Below are 25,893 nucleotides of genomic sequence, written 5' to 3' on the forward strand. Positions count from 1 at the left end.
GATAACAAAGTTGTGGTAACTGATGAAAGATATCACTATAATATTTGGGCCATCTTCGCCTGAAATTTGCAAAATCAAACAGCCACCACAAATATTTACTTAAAATGCTTACAAACGAATTAATACGTGATTATTATTATTATTAATACTAATTTATAATATTGTCTCATTGTTTTATACCTAACCGATGCCCTTCTATGGGAAACGCTATGTTTTTTTTAATTTCGTGCCATGTTATGTTTACACATTGTTGTGTGATGATTATAATTCTACTTATTTAGTGTCTTAAGTGTAACGGTATATTTTTTCTAAATATGTAACAAACAGTAATACTAATGTAACGGAATGTATTGAATCACATTTTAAAGAACGTCCTTAATTAAAACTTATTTAAATGGTCGTTAAAATAGGAAAAGTTTCTGTATGCAACGCCACCTAGGAGTATGATCGCAAACTGCATAAATTTAACACAGCATTCATGATAAGAGGCAGAGTCGTGACTTAGATTCAGGGGCGCTAAGAAAATATTTTTTCTGTCATAGGTCTAAGGACGAATGAGAGATGGTTCGTACTTGACTAAACTCTAAGAGTATCTATAGACCTAAGGGAGCGTTCAAGTATTACGTCACGCAATTTTTGGTGATTATTGCAACACCCCCCAGCCCAAGACCCCCCCCCCCCCCAAACCCATGTAGCGCGCCGTCACGTTTTTGTGTACCCAATAGTAAAACGTTTCGTGACCATCCAGTGACTCTTTATACCTAAAAGTTACCATTATGTGGTGTAAAGTACTGGAAATTCTAAAATAATATTAACAATAACGCGTACTTAATTCAATCCCCGCCCCGCATCGTACCGTTTTACAAAAGGACCCCCCAAATACGTTACGTAATACTTGAACACTCCCTAACGCTAACAGTAACAATTCAGAAAAAAATGGATAGGTCTTGTTTTGAAAATACACTAAGGCCCGTCTGAATATTAGCCTTAGACTAGGTATGTAACTTTTGTATGGTGCGAACCTTACTCGCTCGAGCTTATTTGCCAATGAACTTGTATAAATAGACAACAGAAAAGCGATAATATAGCTAGTCTTAGCATATTGTCTTTGTCCACTCCTAAACAGCGATTGCTAATAGAAAACTGCAGAGTTAAGTCTACAAAAATTATACTTTATATTGACTCCATTTGTTCAGTAAGTTCCAGAATCGGACTTTCACTAAGCGGTAACATATTGGTGTTGGGCGGTAGACTATGGCCTTGCCAGCTGGGCTGAAATTTAAAATGATTTTTAAGCAATATTATACAAAGTTACCTATTATTGAATAAATAATAATTATTTTATTTTGACATTAATTGTTTTCTTTTGCTAAGGTACCAAAATGAAACTTTTTAAGAAATAATTTAAGGGCCTGGCCATGGCATGATCAATTTTAATAATATTAACATACGAAAAAAGAAAATATATTTAATCGTTATCTATTATTTCGCAAATAAATTATCTACGTCTATATGAGCTGACAATCTAGCATATTTTAAAAAGATTATACTACCAGCCAATTTAATATGAGGTGACTAAATCTTTATAATTTATCTGTCATTACTATATGGAAATACCGGCAAACCTCCGCATAGAGAACTATGCATATGACAGACAACAATCTATAATTTCCATATAGCTCTATAATCTACTTGTATCACATGCAAGTGTAATCTAACAAGCAAAAAAGTTGCAAAATAAAACAAAAAGATATATAAACTTTAGTTTATTTAAATAACCTTGCTTCTAAATAAAGCTATCACATCTTACACATAATACGTCATAACTTAGCAACAAACCTATATGTACATAATATGGATGTCTAAATATTTATACAGCATAATAAATAGATAATTATAGTATTAATAACTATAGGGTCTGTATCAATTAGGAACATTGTGATTATCTGTGGTTACCATAAGTTTCATATTGTATAGCTATGGTCATACCTCATAAGGAATTATTTTATCTATGGCCAAACATTGTTGGCGAAAGATAGGAGGCACCTATTGTATTGCTCGTTACTTATTTTATAAGTATGTAATCAACCTATTAGATCTTGCATCTCGAAAGAATAATAATTGGTCAAACATACTTAATATACAAGACATGAAATTAATAAACAAACCTGTTATTAATTTTAGTCACAAAAATCATAGCTTTTTCACAATAATACCTATAGGAAGGAAACTTATGGTTCATGGGTTTAACCTAATTATGTTCTCTAATACAATATTTGGCAAGGGCATAATATCTTATATTATGTAAGTAATAAGTTTTTTCGTGATAACAAGAGTATACTTGACACAAATTTAATTCCCAATTTAGTATTGATTATTATTTTTTTATTGATATTTGGCAGTTTGCGTAATAATATGTTTAAAGCACTAGTTATTGTCATGCATACATTATTATTAGAATAATATAAACTACTATTTCCTTCGAATAAAAACGCGTATTTCTTTTCAAAATTAATATACAGGATTTTCCTAATTTATGTAAAAGACACGTCGTTATCCAATTAACGGTAGTTTATTTCATGTGTAACTGGCAACACATGTATGCCTAGAGCTAGATCCACTATTTATTTACTTCAATACTGCGTGCAACTACTGTGCTATATAACAGACAATGGAATTTGGCCTATCTGGCCTTACATAGGGGATATATCTACGTATTTTAAAAGAGTCGCCAGGAATTTAATTAGGTTATATTGCTCTATATACTTGTTTAAAATGCCAGAATAGCTAAATCAACTTTTGCGTGAATTACTCAAGTACTATATCGAGCTGTACTAACTACTCTACTCAATTGATTTGTTGGAATACCTGAAAGCAAGTCTGTGGTGGAAACAGTGAGGCATTCCATTGTCCTTGCCACAGTGGAGCGTCCAAGGAACTTTCTCCTTCTTGAGAGTCTTTCACCTCACGCCTCGACAGCTCGGAAATCTGACAGGCGGTTTGAAGACTAGATGGCAAATTGGACCAATTCTCGTTACCCAATCTATCCTTCATTATATTTATTTCCATTGAACCTTGGTACGAAAATTTTGCTTCTTCTTCGTCCTCAACCTTGTGCTTCACTCTGTTAGGGTCTTCCACTATTGCCTGAAATGCTAGTAAATCTCTGCTCTCAGATTCAGTCAAAGGTAAGGGTGGTAAGACCGGTTGCTGTTGGGCAATTTTATAGCTTTGTTGGCGAAGCATCTGCCGCCTGCTTAAACCGACTTGTATATTATGTAGAGCGGTCATTTCGTGAACGGGAACATTTGGTGGAGTCATTTGCTTTTGAAGCAACTGACGTTTTTGCTGGAAAAGTCTGTGTTGCATGAGCTGTTGTTGCAAAGGCGGCTTGCTGACTTGAGAAACAGACACGCCGTGTGACAACTCAGAATTCTCTTGCAATTGAGCAACCATTTTCGGACTTGCCGGCATCGGGGGTGACGTGCTCGAGTAATTGAAGGATTCAGGTAGACTAATTCGCTTTGGTGTTGGATTTTTGGTATTTAAGTATGTAGTGAACGAAGCGGCGAATTGATTATGCTGAATTTGCCGCTGCGTCATTTCCTCGGCTGGTATCGTCGATTGGTACTGAGTTTTCAGTTTCTGAGCCTCTTTTTGTACCAAATGCAATTCTAGAACACCTTTCGCTTTGCAATTCTCATTTAATTTTTGACTGTTGAATGCCAAACTATTTTTTTGGGCTTCGTCGGGTTGTGCGGCTTGTTGTGCCACTAACCCATCACTCGCTCGTCGACCTTCTCTAAAATCGACCGGACTCCGAGTAATTGCTCGAGGACAACTTTTATTAGTGGATTGGTAGTTAAGAGGATTATGTCGCGCTATAAATCCGGTGCCGGCCGTTTTATTATTGTACGACGATATATAAACACATGGATGCATTGGACTCGTATTTACGAGAGAGCTGTTCTCGTACGACAGTCTGTCCTCGTTTGACGTACAACTTGGTAAACTGCTAGCAAGTTCACTCGAGCAATCTGATAGTTGATAGTCGATACTTTCGAACGCAGAGAAGTTGCTCTGCGATGAATCACAACTCAAATTTTGACTTAGACTCTTATTGTTAAAAAAAGTTACTACACCGCTGCTGGAGCTTGAACTAGCGTAGGAACTTAATCTGTTTTGGACTCCGCTTGAAGCGTTCACATCCTCCATATCTGTTTCGCAACCTTCGTCTGTGGAGGAGGAATATTGCTGCTGAAATTTTGTCGCATCAGTTGATGTTCCGGGCAGGGCCTGGGTATACGTTTGTCCGGTTGTATATCTATTTAAAGAGAATTTACTATCAGGTCTGTATAGAGTATTCTGGTAAAGTTCACTGGCAGCTGACAAGTTACTTTCGGCAGGCATTTGTGGCAAGGTATTTTGTAGGTACGAGTAAGAGGGAATATGATTTATGTAGTCTTTAAATGGCGGTGTGCTCGTTTGTAACCTATTCATATCTTGGGCGGCGACGAGCCTACTCGATTCAAGGGGTTTCGGCTGTTCTAACACACTACTCAGTTTAGTATCAGTAAACTGAGACGGAATCGGGCTAGTGCTTAAATTTACAGTGCCCTTGAGGGGTAAGGGGGACTGCTGCAATGTGTTCATAAGTTTCGCAGCTTCGGAGCACATGGTGAAGGTAGTGGAATTAGGCATCTTCATGGAATCTAAATTGAAATTAGTTGCCGAAGCGGAGTTTTGGAGAAAATTTGCAATTGCACTATTATCAGCTGCAGACGTTCTTCCGCAATCAATAGCACATTTGGAATCGAAGCTGGACGATGTTAATAACCTTCCGTCTGCTGTCTTGGGATCAGGGCCAACTGTCGTCGACTGTTGCAAAAGCCGTCGGCAATCTTCACTGGACTGTTTTAGAATGTTTTGTTGTTGCTCATACGTTGAAGTGAGAAGTTTATGCGTGGGAGTATCGTTGAGCTTGGTTCCTAGCCGTTGGTTCGATTGTGCCACGTCGACGTTTCTCATAGAGAGAAGTCTTGTGGAATCAGATTCGTGCGATCGGTCGTTGACTAGGAAACTTCTGTGTGTGTCGGAGGGGTCAGAATTTCTCTGAAGCAGTCTTTGCTCGGTCATGTTGACCCCGGCAAGGGATAAAAGACGCTGAGTTTCTGAAGTAGAGTCAGAAGTTGCAGGCATGTTTGGTCTGTTGAAGTCCCTCTGTTCGCCGCTGTGTAGTAATCTGGAATTGATTTAAAATAAAATAAGATAATGTCAATGTTACCGCTTGTAGAACTACATGACTTGATCCTGAAGACTGACAAAATCGTATACACCAATTGAGACTCTTAGTCAAATTTAATTTACAGCTATGAATTTATAAAATGTTATTATTTATATAGTACGCAACGTAGACGTAGAAACAATAATTAAGATACATTCATAAAATTAAATTAAGTTCTCTTAACAGTTTCCAAAAATATTTTGATTACCTATTATGATGCTCCCGCCGATCCTGAAGGTCCCTCGCCAGCGCCTGGTCCGCGACTGAGGAGGGTCTGCGTGTGGGTCTTCGCTCACTGAGGCTGGCCCTGGCTCTCAGCCGCTCCAGGAGCAGCAGGTAGATGGCCGCGTGGTGGTCGTAACTGTTCGACCGAAGGCTCTGTTGGTGAAACATTTCTGTGACTCCAGGGCGACTGGAGTTTGCCTACATCCTATATTTCATTGCTGTGTTACTTTCAATATGACTCACCTTTTGAAGTTTTGTACCGAGAGGACGCACTTGTTTGCTATTAAAAAATAATCAACAAAACAGACGCTGACATGAACCTGCCCCTTTACATTACGTACCCACTAAAAACTTGACTTATTTTACCAAAACAACAGACAAAGAAGTTATCGCATTAACTAAAAATGTAGGAAATGATGACGAGTTTCCTCTTGTTCACGCCAATTGACGCAAACGAATAATAATTGATTAAACATTTCTATCAATGAAATATTTTATTTAAATAGCAAAATAATGTGTATATTCATTTATAAAATGACAACCTTACCTCCTTAGTTTTAACAGGATCGATACCCAAGCTTTGCATAAGCCGTAGCACTTGCTCGTTGGGTTCATTGCTATGAGCCACATGTGCCGGACTCCTCATTGGATCTCCAGATATGGTTGGAACCACGTAGGGCTCTGTCGACATCCATCTATGTTTCTTTATCTGCTCAATAGTGTATCGCTTCATTGGTTCCAGGACTAGCATCTTACGGATGAGTGACTCGCATTCTGAAATATAAATATATTTTTTTTAATACGTTAAATATATTTACAATATTCTGAACGTTATGTAGGTGTAATAATAATAATAATAATTAAAAATTGTTAAATACAAAATTAAAACGAATTTAAAAACTTTGGTCCCTGTCGCTGTGTAACTTTAATGCTGGCAGCATTTCCTCGCTGTATTGCGAAACTAATTTGTTAAGCGCATAAAGCACCACAAGCACACATTATTTCATTTAAATTATTAACCTATACTAAAATATAATGTACTTGTAAATAAGGTTTAACTTATTATCTGGATAATTAAAGATAAATTTCCCATGTTTTTATACAAACGTTTTTCACAATGCCTAACTCATAAAAACACTTCAAGAAACGACACGTGAATTTTTTTATAACAATCTGTTTTAGAGTATCTCGTATCTTCTGATAAAATCTCATATATTATCTTTCATTCGATATTATTAAATCATATGCACATATTTACAGAGCCTATTGTTTAATCTTTGGTTTTTATCACTTGTATTTTTTTCAGAACACGTAAAAAAATATATACCTAGGCTATACTTATGAAATGATCGGTACGATGTATCGACAATATTGTAGGTTCATTCAATAAATGAATTAAGATTTTCAGGTTTCTGAAAATACCTTTCATAATAATTACGCGCGATTTGCGTCATAACGTGCCTAATTATAAATTAATTAATAAGATCTGAGCTATAATTTAGCTTTGACTTGCGTGTATTGTTGGCCTAATTGGAAGGATATTTTTAGGAATCCTTCGCCGAAATTAAACTTCGCTTTCCACCGCTTACTTATAATCCAAGTATAATATAGTAACATAGTGAAAGCTATCCAGGCATGTAAGGTTCGCAACATTCCTAAAAAACAACGACAGAAAATGGGCTTAAACAGCAATATATTTTTTGCGTATTGTCCTCAGATAAGATTACTAAAAATTGTTTTTAAAATATAAAGATAGCATGAGTGAAACAGCAGCAACTTTAAACCCGTAAATTAATTTTCTAACCCTACCAAGCCAATAAAATTACTACTGGGTCAGTGGTTTTCCGTGATATTCTTCTAATTAAAAGAACCTTCGAACCAAAAATGGACAGCCGAGCGTAAAATACGAGTATGACGTCACGGTGACGCGCGTTCGGACGTCAACTTAACCCCGCCAAAAGGTCACGAATGGGATGGGTGGAGGCTTTGGCATTCACACCTTTGAAGGGTGGCTTATAACTCGATTACATTTTTATTATATTGATCGAGTGCATTCTGAGTTAACAGATTAAACATTTGATGTCACTAAAAATAATGTAAGTAATACCATTATAGTTGAGTATGGGGCAAATACAACATTGCGTCTATTTCGTTAATATTTTTTAACAAATGATCAGCGTCAATGCGTCCGTGTTTCACGTTATGTTACTGACTTAGAGGTAAAATATATATAATGCGGAAATGTTGGATACTGGGGCTGCGTGTGCCAAATAACCACACTTGGAGTGGTAAGCAGTCGCAATTGCTGGCAGTGCCTCGATCGCGTACAAATTTACGCAGAGAAACACCATTTAAAGGTGTCTTGCGCACCCTAAATATCATTGATATATTTAGTTGCACACTTGCTGAATTCACAAGAATTGCATTATTTATAATTAGTTATAAAAAGGTTTAGGTTTTAAGTTTGTACTTGTTTTGTTTTTATTGTGTTTAGTTTAATTTTTATATTAATAGCTTTCTATTGTATTATTATTAAGTTACTGAAAAAAAATGTAAATAAAGAAAATAAATAAACTTATATTCCGAGGTGGTAATTTAAACTTGTCTACACAACAGATTTTTATTTTGAATTAGTATCTTATTGTAGCATTTAATGGTTGGTTTTTCTAATAACATTTTAGCCTCAATCAATGTTTGTTTATAATAAATGACGTATTCAAAATACAAAAATATGTTTAATAAAAATATAGAAGCCACAGACCACATAATAGAAGGAATGTTTCTAAGTATATATATAAAATAAAATCTTCAGACCAATATGACAAAGTCATTAAATAATGTCCATTGTGGCTACAGTATGCGCGTGACTAAACTAATAGTCATTCAATTTTATCACGGATATACTTTGAGCCATAGACGAGGTGACAAGTGACGATAAGACAAAAGCTGACGTCAGTAGTGACGCTTTTCCAATATCGCGTTTGGTTTTTCTTTTAATAGTTCAGTAAAGCTAAGAGGGCACATTTAACATTTATTTGTTTTTAATTTGCTTGAACATATTTATATTGAGCCATGTATCTTATAAATTGGACGCACGTGTTTCTTAGTAAACATTTAAAAAAATGTTTCTCATATATAAGTTTTGTTTCACTAATCCATATGATAGACTAAAGAGCATATAAAAATCATATACAACGTGCGTATATCATCCGTTATAATATATCCAGTAGCCATATCCAGCACAAGAGCAGTGTTCAGTGGGCGACTCTCATCCCAGAGGTCGTTAGTTCCCGGGCTGTGTAATGGCCTTTCTGTCTGAGTGCCTTAAACTCGTGTAGGAAAACATCGTAAAGAAAGAACGACGTGTGTCAGGCATAGAAAGCTGATCGCCTACTTGCCAATTACAAAATAAATCTCATCACGAAACAGATACGGAAATCTGATTTTATATCATATCTTGCACTACAATAATTGTTAATTCGAAAGCGTAATTCCTGAGATCGATCAAAAGATAACGTATACTCTGACAGATTTTACGTAATATGAATTCAATTCGTTGCTTCCAATCATTAATTGGTACAAATGTACAAACGTCCTTCTAAATGAGGCGATGGTATAAACTCGTGTAAGGATTCTCCAACACTAATTGGCTCATTAAAAACTATGTGAACAAACTGATACCTCTTTTGTTTTTGCCAGTACATCACGAGGTGTAAAAACCAAAAACGTTGTATGACGTACATTAATAACCACTTAAACATAACCAAATATTGTTATAGTATGCTATAGACGCGTAGGCATTACAATGGCAAAATAATAAGGCAAATAATTGTAACCTTTTAAACATAGTTGTCTATAGATGAACGGGCATTCTCATTGCCAGTAGGCTCGCGAGTGCATTGCCGATCTTCTGGAAATTAGTACGGTCTTTTTTGAAGTACCCTAAGTCGAATAGGTTTGAAAATTCATCGACCGGAGTTGGTTCCTAGTGATGATGCGCGACAAAAAGTGCCTTTACTTAGATATTATGAATGTGGTTATACCGTATATGCAACATACGATTTGGATATGATTATTATCCATACACTAAAAAACATTTTAAAATATATGAAAATAACAATATTATTATATATATTCAAATATATGATCTTCATATGGCAATTAAGTACACATAATCAACGTCTAATGAAATCATTAAAAATAACTTAACTAGTTTTTACAGTCGTCACAGTAACGGAAATAGTTTTAGTAGATATAAAAAATGTGTGTTTTAATAATGATTCAAAAGAGGAATTCAAGACCAAATAATATACATATATTATATAGAAACATTTTAATATTAGAATTAACATATGATTTAAAAACTCTCGAAAGCAAGTCGATCTATTACTGGCGTAGTAGAACAACTAGGCTGTTATTTCGTCCCTTCTAAAGTGAGTAATTTCGTCTATTTATTATAAGAACTATAATTAAAATCGCATGCGTCACACAAAACTAAAATACAGTTAATTGCTTTAATGTGCTGAAAGACGCTCGACCGGAATAAATAAGTTCCATAACCAAAATAACCTTCTATAAATATTCTTACAAAACAGTCAAACGGCGAATTCGATTATAAATATTGAGTTTCCGTCCGCGTTTTCTCCCACTTTTAATCAATTCTATTTTCAAATGTAAATACGTAATTGAATTGCAGTAGTGTTTATGGTTTGTGTTGCTTTTGTGGATATAATCTGTCTGTATAAGCTTATCTTTAATATTTATGAAACAGATTATTATATACAATAAAGGGAATAGAGCGAGCATTATACACAAATCCGGAATCAAAACATTTCTAGGTGGATATAATAATAATAAATCGTTTATTCTATTTTCAAAAAAGTCATCCTAACCTAACCTAACGCAAAGCTAAGATTTTGTATACAACTTTATATATTACTACAATTACATTCTTAATAAAAATAGGGCACAAGTGTAAATTAAGCTTTAATTTATCTCAATACAGATAATATCTCAACTGAAGTAATAATAACACAGTGAAAATATCGGTTCAGTATCGCTTACTGGCTCAGAAATAGAAACCAAAACATGCCGCTATTTTCCTTCTTTCACTTCCTACAAATAAATGAGTGGTCAATTCAGGTTATTTATAAGTTCAGACGCAGGCTGCCCGATTGACGCAATAGTGTTAAAAATGCGCGGGTGTAAAGTCGGGTGTACATGAACTTGGTGCAATTTTACAAGCTACGTTTCGTCTTATTATTCGTAATTATAATATATTGCACAAACTTATGTGTTCAAGGAATAGTTAAATACTTACTATTTCTAGAAAACCTACCTAAATGTATATTAAATTTTCGGAACCGTTTTTTCTTTCTTACCAAAAATAAAATGTTTTACCAGTAAGAGATTTATGGATTATTGATATATAATTAAGTTATAAAATTTATAGTAATCTATGTGGACTAATTATTTAAGAATCAAATTGCCCCATGATCCACCGGAAACGACATATCGGGATGTCATATTAAAATTAGAAAGAATTAAAAAAACATAACAAAAGAACACTCATTTGACCTATTTTTAAATCTGAATAAAAACTTAGATGCCGTGAACTTGGCTTTTGCAACGTACGTCGCGTCGCTTGTGAGACGTTTGCCAAGCGATCCATAAATGTAAACACGCCATATAACATTATTTCTATGATCTTTGTGGCAATTTTACGTTGGCAAGCACTAAGGACTTAGTAAATATTGACGCATTCTACTAGTCTGTGACGATAGTCAGCTCAAGTTCACCGACTGTTTAACGGTGAGCTGAAATAGCTTTAGATAAGTGTAAACGACCGCTGTCAAGACGCTAAACTTAGGGTAAAAGTATTTCTATACTTTATAATATTCATGTGATGTGGTAATTGCGACGCTTTCACAATTTTCCTAATTTGATATAGCGAAATAAGTACCCCATTATACATAGAGATCTTACTTATTACTCTTATCATAACTATGTTTTTTTAAAGAGACCTTTGTCTCATACCATTGCTGTAAAGAACTCAAAATTTCGAGTAATGAATTTTGTACTTATAAATTATATAATATGTATATTTTAATTATAATTAAAATCTTTTTTAATTGTTTTTATTTATAAGTAAAAAACAGAATAGAAAGAAAAACATTAACAAAAAGCCATTTTCTAGATAATAATGGCGTACAACAAACCACAATTAGAATTTCTAAGTTTGGGATTAAACCACAAAAAGTATTCGGAAAGATCACACTATTCCGTAGAACATTTACACAAGCTTTAACTTACCGAAATGACTTTGACAAGATTTTAAGATCCATATCAGAGTATGTTAAGTGACTATATGCAATTTGTTATTTTTAATTCTGTTCTTTATGGCTTTAAATTATCAAATCACTCATTCATGATTTCAAAAACCCGCGAAAACGCTTCTTTAGGCAAGATGGCGTCGCACCAGTCCCAAGTGTTTACGTGTTAAATATTATTCTCAAGAAATTAATAATTATCTACTCCATAACGCTTTTTAAAGCCATGTTTTAGACACTGAATATCACTTTATTTTACTGTAAAATAGCCTACGATACTTGCTTTATCTGTATATTAAATGAAGTGTGAATTCGTGTAACTCTTGTTTACTGCGATTAAAAGTGCGGTAACTATTTATAAATTATGAAAAATGTGAAAGCTTTATTCAGTTTACGTCAATTAGGTTACATAACTGTGAATTATGTGTATTAGCACGTACATTGCGTTACAATGTATAAGTATACCTACATAGTTCTTAATCTATAAATATACTCAAGACTTAGAACCTATATCTTATATAATTTATATTTCTTGAAGAGTGTACCCTCAAAATCGTGCCAGATATCCAATAAATTAATGATTGTCGCAGGGTTTAAAGATTTGATAGTAGAACAAGAAAAAAAAATGAGATGATATATTTATGTACCCGTTCTTTTAGTTTATTTATTGCACCAAAATATTGTACATGATAATGAACAAATATAACAATAAAAATACAACAATTACTTGGAAAAAAAATTCCACGATCGCTGCTTTAATAGAACCTGCAGCACCACTCGAAAGAGTGTTCTTTTGTGTTTATATTAAGTCAGTAGAAAACATGCGTTGTAGTAACATTACTTTAATATCGTGATATTTGGCAGCGTTGCCAAAAAATGGAAGATGGCAACTCTTGCAGAAACGTCATACCATAATATATGACATGCACGAATTAAATTATTTTCCTTTAACTACGCATTTGGAGGGTGTTGAGTCATACACACCTCTATGTCGATTTATAAATTGTATTTAGTGTAGGTATGTCATTAATTTAATAAGTAACGTGCAATAAAAGATTAATGTTAGAATTTTATGAAAAATAGTAAGGCTTACTGATACGCACCGTAGCAAATTATTACTGCCAAAAGAGTAGTACCAACCTTCGTAGCAATTTTTCAAATGTAGTACAACTTCTATATTATATATTTTCATAACATATTCGTAAATAGTTGTACCTTCTTGGAGATTTTATTTTCTTTATACACCAGTGAAGAACAATAGAACAATAATATAAGCTAAGTCGAAATAAATATCTCTTACAAAGAATAACTTTTAAAAGAATTTTATGCGTTTTGCAAAGTTTACAAATGTTTTCTTTGTAACTCAACATTCTTAATAATATTTGTACGCAACTTTCAAGATTACTGTATTATTCATCAATTCTAACATAATCCATAATCTATTGTATAAGAAATAGGATCATAAATAAATGCAAGGTTTTCTGGAAAAAAGCTTACTTTACACCTAGAATTTTCGAGTATTTTGGTGTATGCTTATTATAGTGTTAGTAATGAATCTGTAATATCAATAAAATGTATCCAATGCCTGATTTATTTTCAATTTAACTATAAGAACCAACCAATCTACGTTAAAAATAAACTGCGTCTTTGCATGTCATCCGAACAATATTGAAAATGCCAAATATCAGTCACAAATCACAGTCAAATGTAATTTTTTCAAACATATATATAATTTACTTAAGTATTGTGTAGAATGTCGATAAAGTGACGAAAGTAATTAACATTTCTTACGTCAAAGAGTTCCGACGTGAACGAGCGTCAATGGTATTATTTCGAGCCCGACGGTCATGTGCTTATTGAATTAACACGAAAATGCAATATTATAGGAATTATACAATATACTCGCAATTAGCCATTGAATTGAATTAGCTAGTACTTTTAATTGTTTATATTTGTAGTATAGTTTGCATCAAACACTTTTATTTACATATTTATTCATTTTATTTCAATAACTAAACAGTAGAAGCGAGGTGTGAGCATCCAAGTTACGTCAATCAAAAAGAGACTTCCTAAATGTCATTGTAACACCTTGTATTGATATAAAAAGGCTTTAACTAAAGAAGACTTTTACGTAACCTCCGCCAAGTGTATCAGGCACTATCACAGTCCTTTAAGAAATAATATACATATAATGTACAAGTCGCAAACAAGACGATCCGAAAATTAATATATGGTATATAATCTAATTAAACAAAACTCATCGCACGGATTTCACAGTCTCTATAATATATGTATATGCAATAATTTAAAATTTGCAGGTATTTTATCTAAATACGTTTAAACAAAACGTGTCTATATTGAATTCTAATGCTTTACGTATGTTCTACGTCAATGGCTCGAACTAACAATTCTTTTTCCATTACGTTGATGATAGTATCATTTTCATTAAACTACTTACATTGATTACATATGATTACATCATAAGATATATGCTTTTATATCATATGAAAACTTATGCGCAGAATGTTTTAGAATACTGAAGTAAAATGAAATCAACAACAAATAAATTAAAGTTAATAAGAGGATTCTCCGTTACTATATTCGTATTATAGGAATGTATAGTAACTGACATGTACCAGGTACCTATAATTAATATTTAACAATCAGATAATTTCCTCGTTAACAGCAAATATGAGCTAAACTTTCCATATTATTTTGTATATTAACATTACCCTTATCGGTTGTTATCATTTGCGTCAAACAATCAGATAATAGTATTAAAACAACGATAATTTTTGTTATTACTACAGGTTTTACTAGGATTCATCCAAAGAAAATATCATTTAGATTAATTTAGATTAATCTATATATGTATTATGTATATATAAAAAGAAAATGGTGTTCGTTTGAGGCTCTTTCACGCTTAAACCACTGATCGTATCGACATGAAACGACCACCATTCGATGCGAAATTTTTCCTAGATGGTTTATGGCAATTTATTTTTTGTAATTCCAACGTTCCTTCATTTTTTTATTTCTGTTTTACTTTTATGAAAATTTATGCATACGGACTTCCTAGAACGTGAAAACGTCAACATCTGTCAAAAACTCGATTTACGAAATATTTCAATTTTCTTAGCGGGAAGTTAAAAAGAAGAATAATAAAAATATGAAAAAAATAAAATAATGAAACATAAAATTTATTTTAATTCGTCCAGCAAAGCGGGCGCGAAACGGCTAGTTATCAATATTTGTATCCTATTCTACTCAGACAGGTTGTGTTCGTCTGTTTTGGATTGGATGTTTGTAACTCTTTACGTAAATATAACTGAACGAGGAAATTCAAAGTAGATTTGATTATACAAACAGACCACGTGGCGCAGACGGAAACCGCTAGGTACGGGTTTTGCAATTACGATTTTGGTAATTCCAAAAAAGGTTGGTGAAATTAGTCTTTCCTACGTCAAAGTAGTGTTTAACGAGTAAAAAAGGGGAAGTACGAAATCGATAAAGTTGCTGACGTCACAGTTTACTCGTGCAGTTACCCTTAGGGACGGCACTTAGTAAATTAAGCAAAAATATATGAAGCAATCATCATTTATGTATAGAAAGTTTTTCTCCATTTTTTATTATTATTAAAGCTTTATTAATCCATACAACAATTGGTTAGTTTGCATTCCTTAATATTAGTATTAGTTGTGTTAGTATGTGTTTTTTTTAAAAAAAAGGGTGCGTGTACTTATGTACGCGCGTAAGAAGTTATACTTCTTTGGCATTATTAAAAATAGTTTTTGATTGCATGCAAATAATTAATTACAATTAAATAATCAAAGACTGGAAAAGGAGTCATTATAGTCAATAAAGTTCAGTTTACATTTGAAAAATTAAATAAATAAATATTTATTATTATTCTCTTACATTAAGTGTAAAATAAATTATATTATTATTCGAATGTTGTTTTTAAATTATGTCCAATGCCGTAGCATTTTCCGTGGGTAACTTCATTCTGTTAATTTTGTGTCACGGTGCGCGCGCATTGTAAAATTTCACTCTCATCTATTTTTCATAACGCGCCTAAAAAAGTATAACTTCAAAAATATGTTAGATTTCTTTTTTTCTCCATTTACGGGACATTAACAAAATTGTACGTTTTCTTTCTCTGGATCCCGAGAAGAAAAAAAACTGTCAAACTTTCATTTTAAGCGCAGCTCAAGTATGTAATCAGTGGCTCCGCTACAATAATCAACCCCGCTATTACAATTAAAAATGTTCATTGTTGAAATAGCCTTTTATAAAGTAGGAAATTGCACAATACACCGTTTATTGAGTAATTAATAACAAATAATAATTAACGTGTGCTAGTTATCTACGTTATTTCGTCAGTAGTTACGTATTTAGTTTTACTAGACCGTAACATTCGGAATTTAAACTTTAAAATTGTTTTAATACTAAAATATCGCGGATTTGAAAGTGCATTGTGTATAATATACTTCCGGGACGTAATCTAGAGTGAAACGGGAACATTTATATCAATAAATTAACATACTTCATTTGCTGCATGGGGAACTAATACTCAGGGTCTGGAAATAATTACATGTATTTATTTTATAATTAGAGAAACAATTGAACCAACCGACCGGTAAACAAAAGGGATCGCTGAGAATCAATTTCAAACAAAAATAATATCAGAACCGAATTCACTTTAGAGGTTTCTTGCCAGAGTTTCGCAACAGTTAATCCACTGCGCTTGGAAAGTCCATAGCAAAGTATTTTATCTTTCGCAGCCGTTGCATAAGCTTTGGAATCTAAAAGTGGCGAAAAAGCTAAAAGTAGAGCATACAAAAAATACCCTGATTTTATTAGCTTGTGGTAATACTTGTGAAATTTGATTGTGCTACAACCACGGTCTGGCCCTCAGATTTGTGTATCTGTTTCCTCTAATAGACCTGTAGGTGATTAACCTTCTGTGCCTGACACACGCTGTTGACGTTTTGACGTTGACCCTCGCCACAGGAGTGAGAGCGAGTAGTAAATGCGAACAAAGACACAAAGCCAATTGGTGTACAGTCGGGTTCGAACCTACGACGTCAGCCTTGCGATTCTGTAACTCACAGCGGCGGTCGCGCTCAAATCAGTCGTGAAAACCGCTGTGAGAGTTCGAAAAGTGAGTTGCAGAATCGCAAGGCTGGCCGCAGTCGTACGCTGAAACCAACACTGCTCTTGATTGATATAACTTAAATAACTGATTTTTTATTTATAAGTCTGACAAGTATGCTCAATATGTGTGCTATAAGTTTGAAGTGACTGTGTGCCAGTGTCTGTCTACATTGCATCTCCAAAATATGTTTTTGTTGAAAAACCGACGGGATCAAGATGGTTTTAAGGTACAATTTATGAAATTCAGGCATTTCAAGGTCATCACAACTTGTAAGCTTCGGCATATATCTCCGGGGGTTACTTAAAAATATTAATTTTATCATAATGAGTATAAAAACTTAAAGCTAGGCTAACTAGCTTCGAGATCCAGAAACATATTTTGTCATGGTTAACAAGGCTACATTTATAAATGTTATATAAATATATACGAAACATTACTTTTACTAAAACGTTAAATACGTTTTCTGGAAGAAATATTATCACAAAAATGTACACATCGTTTAACTAAACTCAAACATTACATAACGAAATATAAGTATTCTGTTGATTACGCAATGTTTATTTTAATTTTGAATAAATACTACCTGTTATATTATAAACATCTAAACAGTTATATTTAATTTAAAATGCTTTTTATTGATTCTAAAGACATTACAAACTAATTCGCGTGATTTTTAAGAAATAATTATTTGTTTTGAATTCATTTCCGTAAATAAACTATGTATTAAAGATTATCAATAATGTCCAAATAGTTCCTGTTTACTGTTTTAAATTAGGTTAATTTAATCATATAAGGTATTAATAACACTATTTTAATTCCCAATTATTGTTCTGTACAGGTATTCTAAATTAACATTATTTTGATGGATTTAATTCAGAGGTTACCTATGATTCAGAAGATTCAGAATCGATACTTAGCTAAGTATGACTCCCGTATGTCAAATGTAACACGTTTTTGAGTATTAGTGTTATTCAGTTCTGATTAATTTTAAACTAGACTAGAGTTTAATCGTAGGAAATCCTTGGATAGCGCACAGTGTATCACAAAATAGGAAATATGAGAAATGATATGATAAAAGAGGGGCCTATGCAAGGCATTTGGACGAATTTTGTACCGGAACCAATGTCACCGCGTTAACTCCCCTCTAACTAACTCTTCCCTCCACATAAGCAGAATCTATGAGGTATGATTGTCTAGTCACAAGCCACATTTGCAATGGCTAGATATCCTAGATATGTGAACGGCAAAACCGATATTAATCTTTTTTCAAACTTGATATAAAATTGATAATAATCAATATGAAAGATAACCTTTTTTCAAGTCTGATATAAAATTAGGTATATTGCATTTTTTTAGTGATGTTACAGTTACGTAAATACTATAATAGGCAAACATTGCTAAATTTGGTTTTTACTCGAGATTTTACCCTTGACCGTAAACCGAAGCGATAATATTTCAAGACGAGTTGGCAATATAATAATAATTCACAATTTAAACCATATTTAATTAATGTAATAAGCCCACAGATTACAGAATGATGCCCTCAATGCCCCGTTATTAATAAAAGTATTTAATTATTATAGAACAGGGGGCAATCGGGCAGGAGGCTCATCTGATGTTAAGTAAGTACCACCGCTCATGGACACTCAATGCCAGAGGGTTTGCGAGTGCCGGCCTTTTAAGAATTGGTACGCTCTTTTCTTGAAAGACCTTAAGTCGAATTGGCCCGGAAATACTCCAGTGGGCGGTTGGTGCATAGTGGTGGTGCGCGGCAAAAACTGCCTTTAAAAACGCTCAGTTGTGGAATGACGGACGTGGAGGTGATGCGGATGGAATCTCGTATTCTGCCTTGACGACCGATGATGAAATGATTTCTACTCATGACTCTTGCACAAAGATCTCAAAGCATAGACACACTTGAAAATTTGGCAGTTGACACAATTTTAAATGAAAAAATTGAATGTCAAGGGTAAAATTAAATAAAGAGTTGCATACCCATCTGTATTTTTTAAGTTATTTTACCATAAGCGAAGTCAACTAGTCACTGCTTATAAATATAAAAATGGTAGAAGATCGTTTTAATTAACAACGTAAAGATCGTGCCCTTTAGAAATGGTATGTTTTGTACATTTTAATTGAAAATCAGAGTAACAAAACACGTATTATAATGAAAATACTATAATACAGCTACCGGGTATTATTTTCCAAAAGAGTAATAAAGAAAAGGAAATATTGTTCAGCATTGCACGTTCGAGTTACATAATTAATTTATTTGATCGAATAAAGACTTAAAAATGCCGACATACTGTTAATATTTTACCAGTTATTTTTGAATCAAATATCATTGATAATCCAGTTATTTAAGTGAGAGAAATATTCTCAACTATGAATACGTCACGCACGAATTTTTCATAACAGCTGTCAAAGATTATAGATTATTTTTGAGTTTTCTATTTTATAGATTTTAGAAAATAAGTCTTACCTTCACTCATGAAGTAGGGTATCCTAAATCGTCCCGAGAGCACCCTATCTCTCAACGATTGTAGAGTAGAGCCGTCGAAAGGAAGTGCCCCGCAAACTAACACGTATAGCACTACACCGAGGCTCTGAAAAAAGTAGTTACCAGTGTAAGACTAGGTTAATAACAATATGTAAAAAGAAATTTTTTTTTAGAAGATATTAATGTATATCGATGTTCTTATGCAAATTAATCGTAGTACTCGTATACATGATATAGGTTTTGATTATAAACCATATGTACGATATATACTCGTATATTAATACTATTTATTTTATTAAGATACTCATATAAATAAGATTTTTTATTAACAACATTGCAATTAAGACTTCTATTTATAACGAAATATTTCCAACGAAAATATTTTTGTAAAATATCATAAAACTCATTCAAATATATCACGTAATACGTAAGCAGGACGTCATAAATTGCTGAAAAATCGAGCATTTTTGATAGTACTATTCTGAAACGGATTTTGCACTTCTGCAAAAAGCTTCATTCCGCAAGCTGATGATTCAAAACTTTCTTTATAAAAATTATAAAGGGTTGTTTTCGGGTTTCCAGAGAGGAAATAGACAAGGTTCGGCTTTGTCTTATTTGTTAGTATTCATATAGCTATTTGGTCTTACAAGATTTAAATGTTGTGGTTCCCCGCAAATAGATTGCTTCAGATACGTAAAACTCGATTCAAAAATTTTCCTACTAGAAGTAGATTAAAAAAAACTGAAAATTTACGTGCCGAGACCAAAACTTACAATCAAAACATTAGGGTTATGCTATACACAACTGTGAATTCAAGAAGAAACAAGTATGAAAAATGGCGTATCACTTACCCATATATCTATTTCCGGTCCCGTATACCGCTTGCCTTCAAAGACTTCTGGGGCGGCATAGGGCGGGGAACCGCACCAGGTAGCAAGTAGTTCTCCCTGGGCATAGTAGTTACTGAACCCAAAATCTGCTATCTTTATGTTCATGTTTGCATCCAACAGCAAATTCTCCGCCTAGATGAGAAAAGTTTTTTTTACCAAAAGCTTTGTAAAGCAAACGTATAAAAGGCAAAAGAAAAGCTATATTAACTATGATAACTTCTGCTGTATAATCTGCGGCAATTGGCATCATTGCTTCTAAACCAATGAACGTTATGGCTCTTTTAATACCAGGATTTAATGGTATGAATTTAACTTGGAATTATTGGGACTAAAACTGAACGCCATACTATAAAAATAGCTGATAATTATTATAAAGCCTTAAATGATTAGTACAATTTTACAGCAATTGTCCCGAAATAAAACTCATAACTGTTTCGTAAATTATTTTTCAAACAAAAATATTTTTGTAAAATCTCATTCAAATATATCATCGGATAAATATCCCTGAGCTAATATAAAGTATTCAAAGCGCCATGATCAGCACCAAAGCTGATCAAAATGTTCATATAACGTTCACGTCTTTTCTATAGAATCCAAAATAAATACAAATCATTTCGCAAAAGAGCTCTGAACTCGCGTTATTTTTTCTCTACGGGTTACGGAATGTTACGATTTCGGGAGCGGTATTGAAAAATGTTGTCAAATGTCCTTATTTATTAGGTTAAAACATGGTCAGTTGACTTGCCTGTGATAGAAGGCTCACTAAAAATCACTAGTCATAATATAAACTAAACATGGCGATTAAAAGGAGTGGCGGAGAGTTTTCTGCCAGTTCTTCTCTTCCGTTCTACGCCCTTGATTTGAGAACAGTAAATGAAGCATTTTTTTTGACGTTCATAAGTGTACATTGTGTATATATGAATAAATAATTTTGAGTTGAATTGAATTGAAAACATACCACGGAGTTCTTAGTTCTATAAGTGCAATTACAAATTATATAATTTCCAATATTTAGTGCACTTAACCTAACTATTACAGCCAGCACAAAATTTGTATAAAGCCTTAAAGATCAACGATTTTAAATAGTGCCCTCTAAGAAGGCTTGATTTTTATATCTTATGCAATATGTCTAAATATAGCTTTGTACACATTTAATATCCGTGAAGTTCCAACTGCCAGATGCAATGTGCAGCGAGGGTACGAGAAAAGAAAACTTGTGCTTACACAACTTTGAATGAAAGTATTCGTATAAAAGGTTTGACTTTGTTACACAGTAAAAATAGTAGCTATCTTTTTTACGTACTTACGGAAACTATCCTATATTTTCTAAAGAAATAGGGAACACCAGTTTCGAAAAAATGCGTAAAAGCCAGCCATTTAATTTTACACTTTTATCTACCTTTGTTTGTGGGACATAGTATTTTCACACATGTTACTGTTTTACAAACAAAAAAGCAGAAATTCGTTTAGGAGCAACAAAGCAATAGTTAAACAACGAATATCGTCGGAAAAGCTGTATATGTACAAAATATTTTCAGAAAATATTTAAATTATACTAAACTAAGAACGGCTTAAAAAAAAACAGAAAATTTACATTAGTCGCCCAAGCCTCACTGTGAATTTAGCAAACTAAGTACTAACTTTGAGGTCTCTATGTACAATCCGCCTCTCGTGACAATATTCCACCGCCGACAGAATTTGCCAAAACTTTCTTCTTGCCGCTTGCTCTGCCATTCGGCCATACCTCGCGATGTAATCTAAAGAAATAATTAATTATTAAAAATATATTAAGAACAAAAAAAACAGTAATCTCTAAATTATGGAATAACAAAGTTTTTAGTAACAAATATTCCACAGAGCGTCATTCAAGTTATATGCAAAAATGTGTTGATTTTTGTATTAAAATACGGGTTGTACGGATTTCATGTAAGATAATTTCAGAGATAAAAATTACGCATTTTTTAAGAACATTTATGAATTACAGTCGAATTTCAAGTACTTTGCGACATCTGCATGAAACATAAAAATTTATCCGACTCTTCATTTATCAAAAGGATTTACATTTTTAAATTCTCTTTTGTTTTTGACCGCTTTCATGTTAATGTAATGAAACCTCTTTTTAATTTGTTGTTTCGCTCTATACTTTATGCAGAAGGAAATTAAATTAGTGCACAAAGGTTTATCTGAATTCTATAAAAACTTTATATTTTACATAATTATTTTAATTATAATTTATATATGATGAATAGTAATTTGTAAAAGAAAATATGAAATTTAGTAATCATATCATATCATATAGGTATATAAAATTCTCGTATCACAATGTTTGTTCTCATACTCCTCCGAAACGGCTCGACCGATTCTTATGAAATTTTTTATGCATATTCAGTAAGTCTGAGAATCGAGCTATTTTCATCTCCCAAAATGATAAGGATGGTCCGGTCCACCCCTTAATTTTATTTTTTAGACAAAAAATGTTATTTTTATTTTTTTTATGATACAATCATACAGCATAAAGAAATACATACAACCCTTAATAAGCATTAAGCATTTTTAAGATACAGATACTATTAAATATAAACCATACAAAACCGTTCCACTAAATCAGTATAAAACATAGATTACAAGCGGAATTATAATCTCGTGCTTATCGTGAAATATGCGTGCTCCTTTATTACTGAAGTTAAGCTTAGAAATAGAATTCCAATATTTTTCATCCTGATATATGTAAATCCATAAAAGGCCACGAACGTAATACAATTCCGAGAAATATTGCTTTCTAAGATGAATATAAAATTGTCATTTTTCTATACGAAAGTATTATTTTAGGATGGTTTTATTTCAGATTTTTGGCTTTTAGTGTAGATGTTTCAGTCTGTACTATACTGTATAAGTCGGAACGATAAACCTTCTTTTAATATTATTTCCCCGTATCATAAAATATAAACTACATAATTATATCCAAAATTATTACAAATATTCGTAGTGTCCGAAGTGAAGCTTTCTTAATTCGATTTTCTTTAATATCATATGTTATGTATATTTAATCTTGGGATAATTATTAATGTAATACGCCATATAGGTGCCAATGGACACAGTCACATTGCCAAGCAAGCTCTCGACTGGAAACAACAAGGCAAAAGGAAACTTGACCGCCCAAAACAGACCTGGCAACGAAGCATCATTGCAGAGGCGAAGGAAGCTGGAATGACGTGGAGTGAAATTAAGAGATCTGTCTAGAGCCGATAAGGCTGGTTTTCTACGCTGCATGCCCTATGCCCCACTTGGGCAAACATGACAAACAGCTAACAATTACGTGTTTTACTAACTAATGTTCTAAAAAGTCACGATCGATCAATTATAATTTTTAAAAACTCAGTTAACCGTAACTATGCTAGTTGTACGCGAATCCTGAAGCCAGTTCGGGTCGGGTCATGGGGTTAAAATCTATATATATAAAAATTAAACCCGTTTTCCGTTGTCACGACATAACATGAAAACGGCTTAACCGATTTGTCTGATTTTTTTTTTAATTGTCAGGAGAAGGTTCTTATAAAAGAAAAAAAGAAAAAATTGCGCGGAAAATTAGAAAATTTAAGAATACTTAACCACCATACAATTCGAACTTTTTGATGTAACCTTATGGCGTTTGACATAACATTGACAGAATGCGTGCTGCAAATATTGTCAAAGAGGATGTAAGAAAAATTAATATCGTTTAAAATAAATGATTCGATTGGATTTATTATATTGATATATGCGAGCCAGAGAAACAAACAAAGAATGTTGTATAACATAAAGCATTAGAATAATAAACACTGTGTTTCTGAAATATTTTTTAATTAATTATACCAATTTAAAATCAATATTCATAGTTAAGACAGGACAACGTCTGTCGGGTCCGCTAGTTATAAATAAAAAAAATAAAAAAAACACAATTTTATCTTCAAGTGATTGATAAATCAGTTTGCCGACAAAAAGTCCTTTTCAAGACTCATTCGCTTATGTAGATTTCAGTCGTTGTTAAAATAGACTTCCTGTGGAATCAGGCCACACATTTGAATATTTTATATGAAATCTGCACTGAATTGCGTTTTGTGTCCAATGATAGTGTTAATATCACTTTGGAGGTTTATTCTTTGTATTTAGTTAGTAGAATTATGTATGTAAGTTATTATTTTATTTGTTTAACTCGTTTTGAATTCCGAGATCAATGTTTTCGGAATGGGCTTAGCAGTTCCATGCAGGTTTTAGTTATATTGCATAGTAGTAACCTATTCAAGGGAAACGGTAGGAGAACACCAGTCATGGGGACCACCATGCTGTTTAGGTGGTAATGCCATTAAATTGTAGCTTATTTGAAACGTTGGTACTTTCAACACAGCGCCATCTGTTAGAATTGTGACAATCAAATAATAAACGAATATTTTGCAATAAAATAATATTGCGGGTACAAATTGAGATGTGAGCTATGCTATCTTTTAAGTTAGATCAAACTGCACACGGTGTGCCAATTTGATTCAAATCGGTTCGGTAGTTTAGGAGTCCATAGCGGACAAACAACGTGACACGTAATTTATATATATTAAGACTTTAAATCTTTTGGCTAAGTAATTTTCTAAATAAGATCTTTTTACATTCTATATTAATGATATAATTAAAAAATAATTAATATTAAAACCTCTGAAAAAAGAACGTGACTTAAAAAGTATAAAAAGGTTTCATGTCAGACTTTAAATATTAATGCGAATTCGTGAAGTTTAATTTTCATCCACCTGCATTTTATGAATCCAGCCGTGCACCTGCGCCGGCCACCTGTCATTTCGGACTATGAATAAGAAATTCTATTCTTCAGAGAATATATCGCTTTACGTAATCAGTAATATTTTTAATTTTCGTATAAATTTAAATTAAAATTTGAATAAATTAATAAGAATAAACTGATACGGTTCGATTCGATATAATATGATATTACTGTATAAATAAAAATCGGACTATAAGATATATAAAGATCATCCTAAAACTCTTTCGTTTAAAACAAGGTATGTCTGGAAGAAACTGCTTTTAGCAGTTGACCTTCCCTTTTACATATAATGTCTACTTTTTTTATATATGTTCAAAGTGTTTATTATATTCTAACTTCGGGAACAGTTCATGTTTCATCCAAATCAGTACAGTTGTTTTTGAGATATTCTTACACGCATTTCACACACGTATAATATAACCTAGGTAGGTTTAGGTAAATTTTTCTTTATATAGGTAAACTGTATGAGTTTAATCTAGTCCCACGAACGTCCTTGCACACGTAGCACCTACGAGGCCCAGTGCCGCTCCAGATCCACCACAAAGACCGCCCGCCGTTGAGCGGGGCCCGAACACGACACCCTCCGCAACGTTATACTTAACGGGGTTCCCCGACGACACCCGCGGGTGTAAGCGCGGAAGATAGCGAAGAGAGAGATATTTAATCTAGTCTGTGGCTTTTACTTTTGAAGACGAAGTCGATT

The 25,893-nt window shown here is 33.1% G+C and overlaps 1 protein-coding gene across 1 annotated transcript in view; it reads right to left on the reverse strand.

Annotated features, from left to right (window-relative positions):
• Positions 1 to 879: 879 nt before the first annotated feature.
• The window catches only part of LOC125051824 (serine/threonine-protein kinase SIK2), a 50,168-nt gene continuing 25,154 nt past the window's right edge, over positions 880 to 25,893 (reverse strand). Inside the window, exons 4-10 of the mRNA XM_047652398.1 lie at positions 22,028 to 22,143; positions 20,348 to 20,518; positions 19,479 to 19,602; positions 6,057 to 6,283; positions 5,493 to 5,662; positions 2,869 to 5,242; positions 880 to 1,272 (exon numbers count right to left, since the gene is read on the reverse strand). Of these exons, the coding sequence (XP_047508354.1) occupies positions 1,174 to 1,272; positions 2,869 to 5,242; positions 5,493 to 5,662; positions 6,057 to 6,283; positions 19,479 to 19,602; positions 20,348 to 20,518; positions 22,028 to 22,143 (3,281 nt within the window). The 3' untranslated portion in view covers positions 880 to 1,173. The remainder of the gene's footprint in view (positions 1,273 to 2,868; positions 5,243 to 5,492; positions 5,663 to 6,056; positions 6,284 to 19,478; positions 19,603 to 20,347; positions 20,519 to 22,027; positions 22,144 to 25,893) is intronic.

The sequence above is a fragment of the Pieris napi genome, chromosome 8 (assembly GCF_905475465.1).
Source record: "Pieris napi chromosome 8, ilPieNapi1.2, whole genome shotgun sequence".
In the NCBI taxonomy this organism is placed as follows: domain Eukaryota; kingdom Metazoa; phylum Arthropoda; class Insecta; order Lepidoptera; family Pieridae; genus Pieris; species Pieris napi.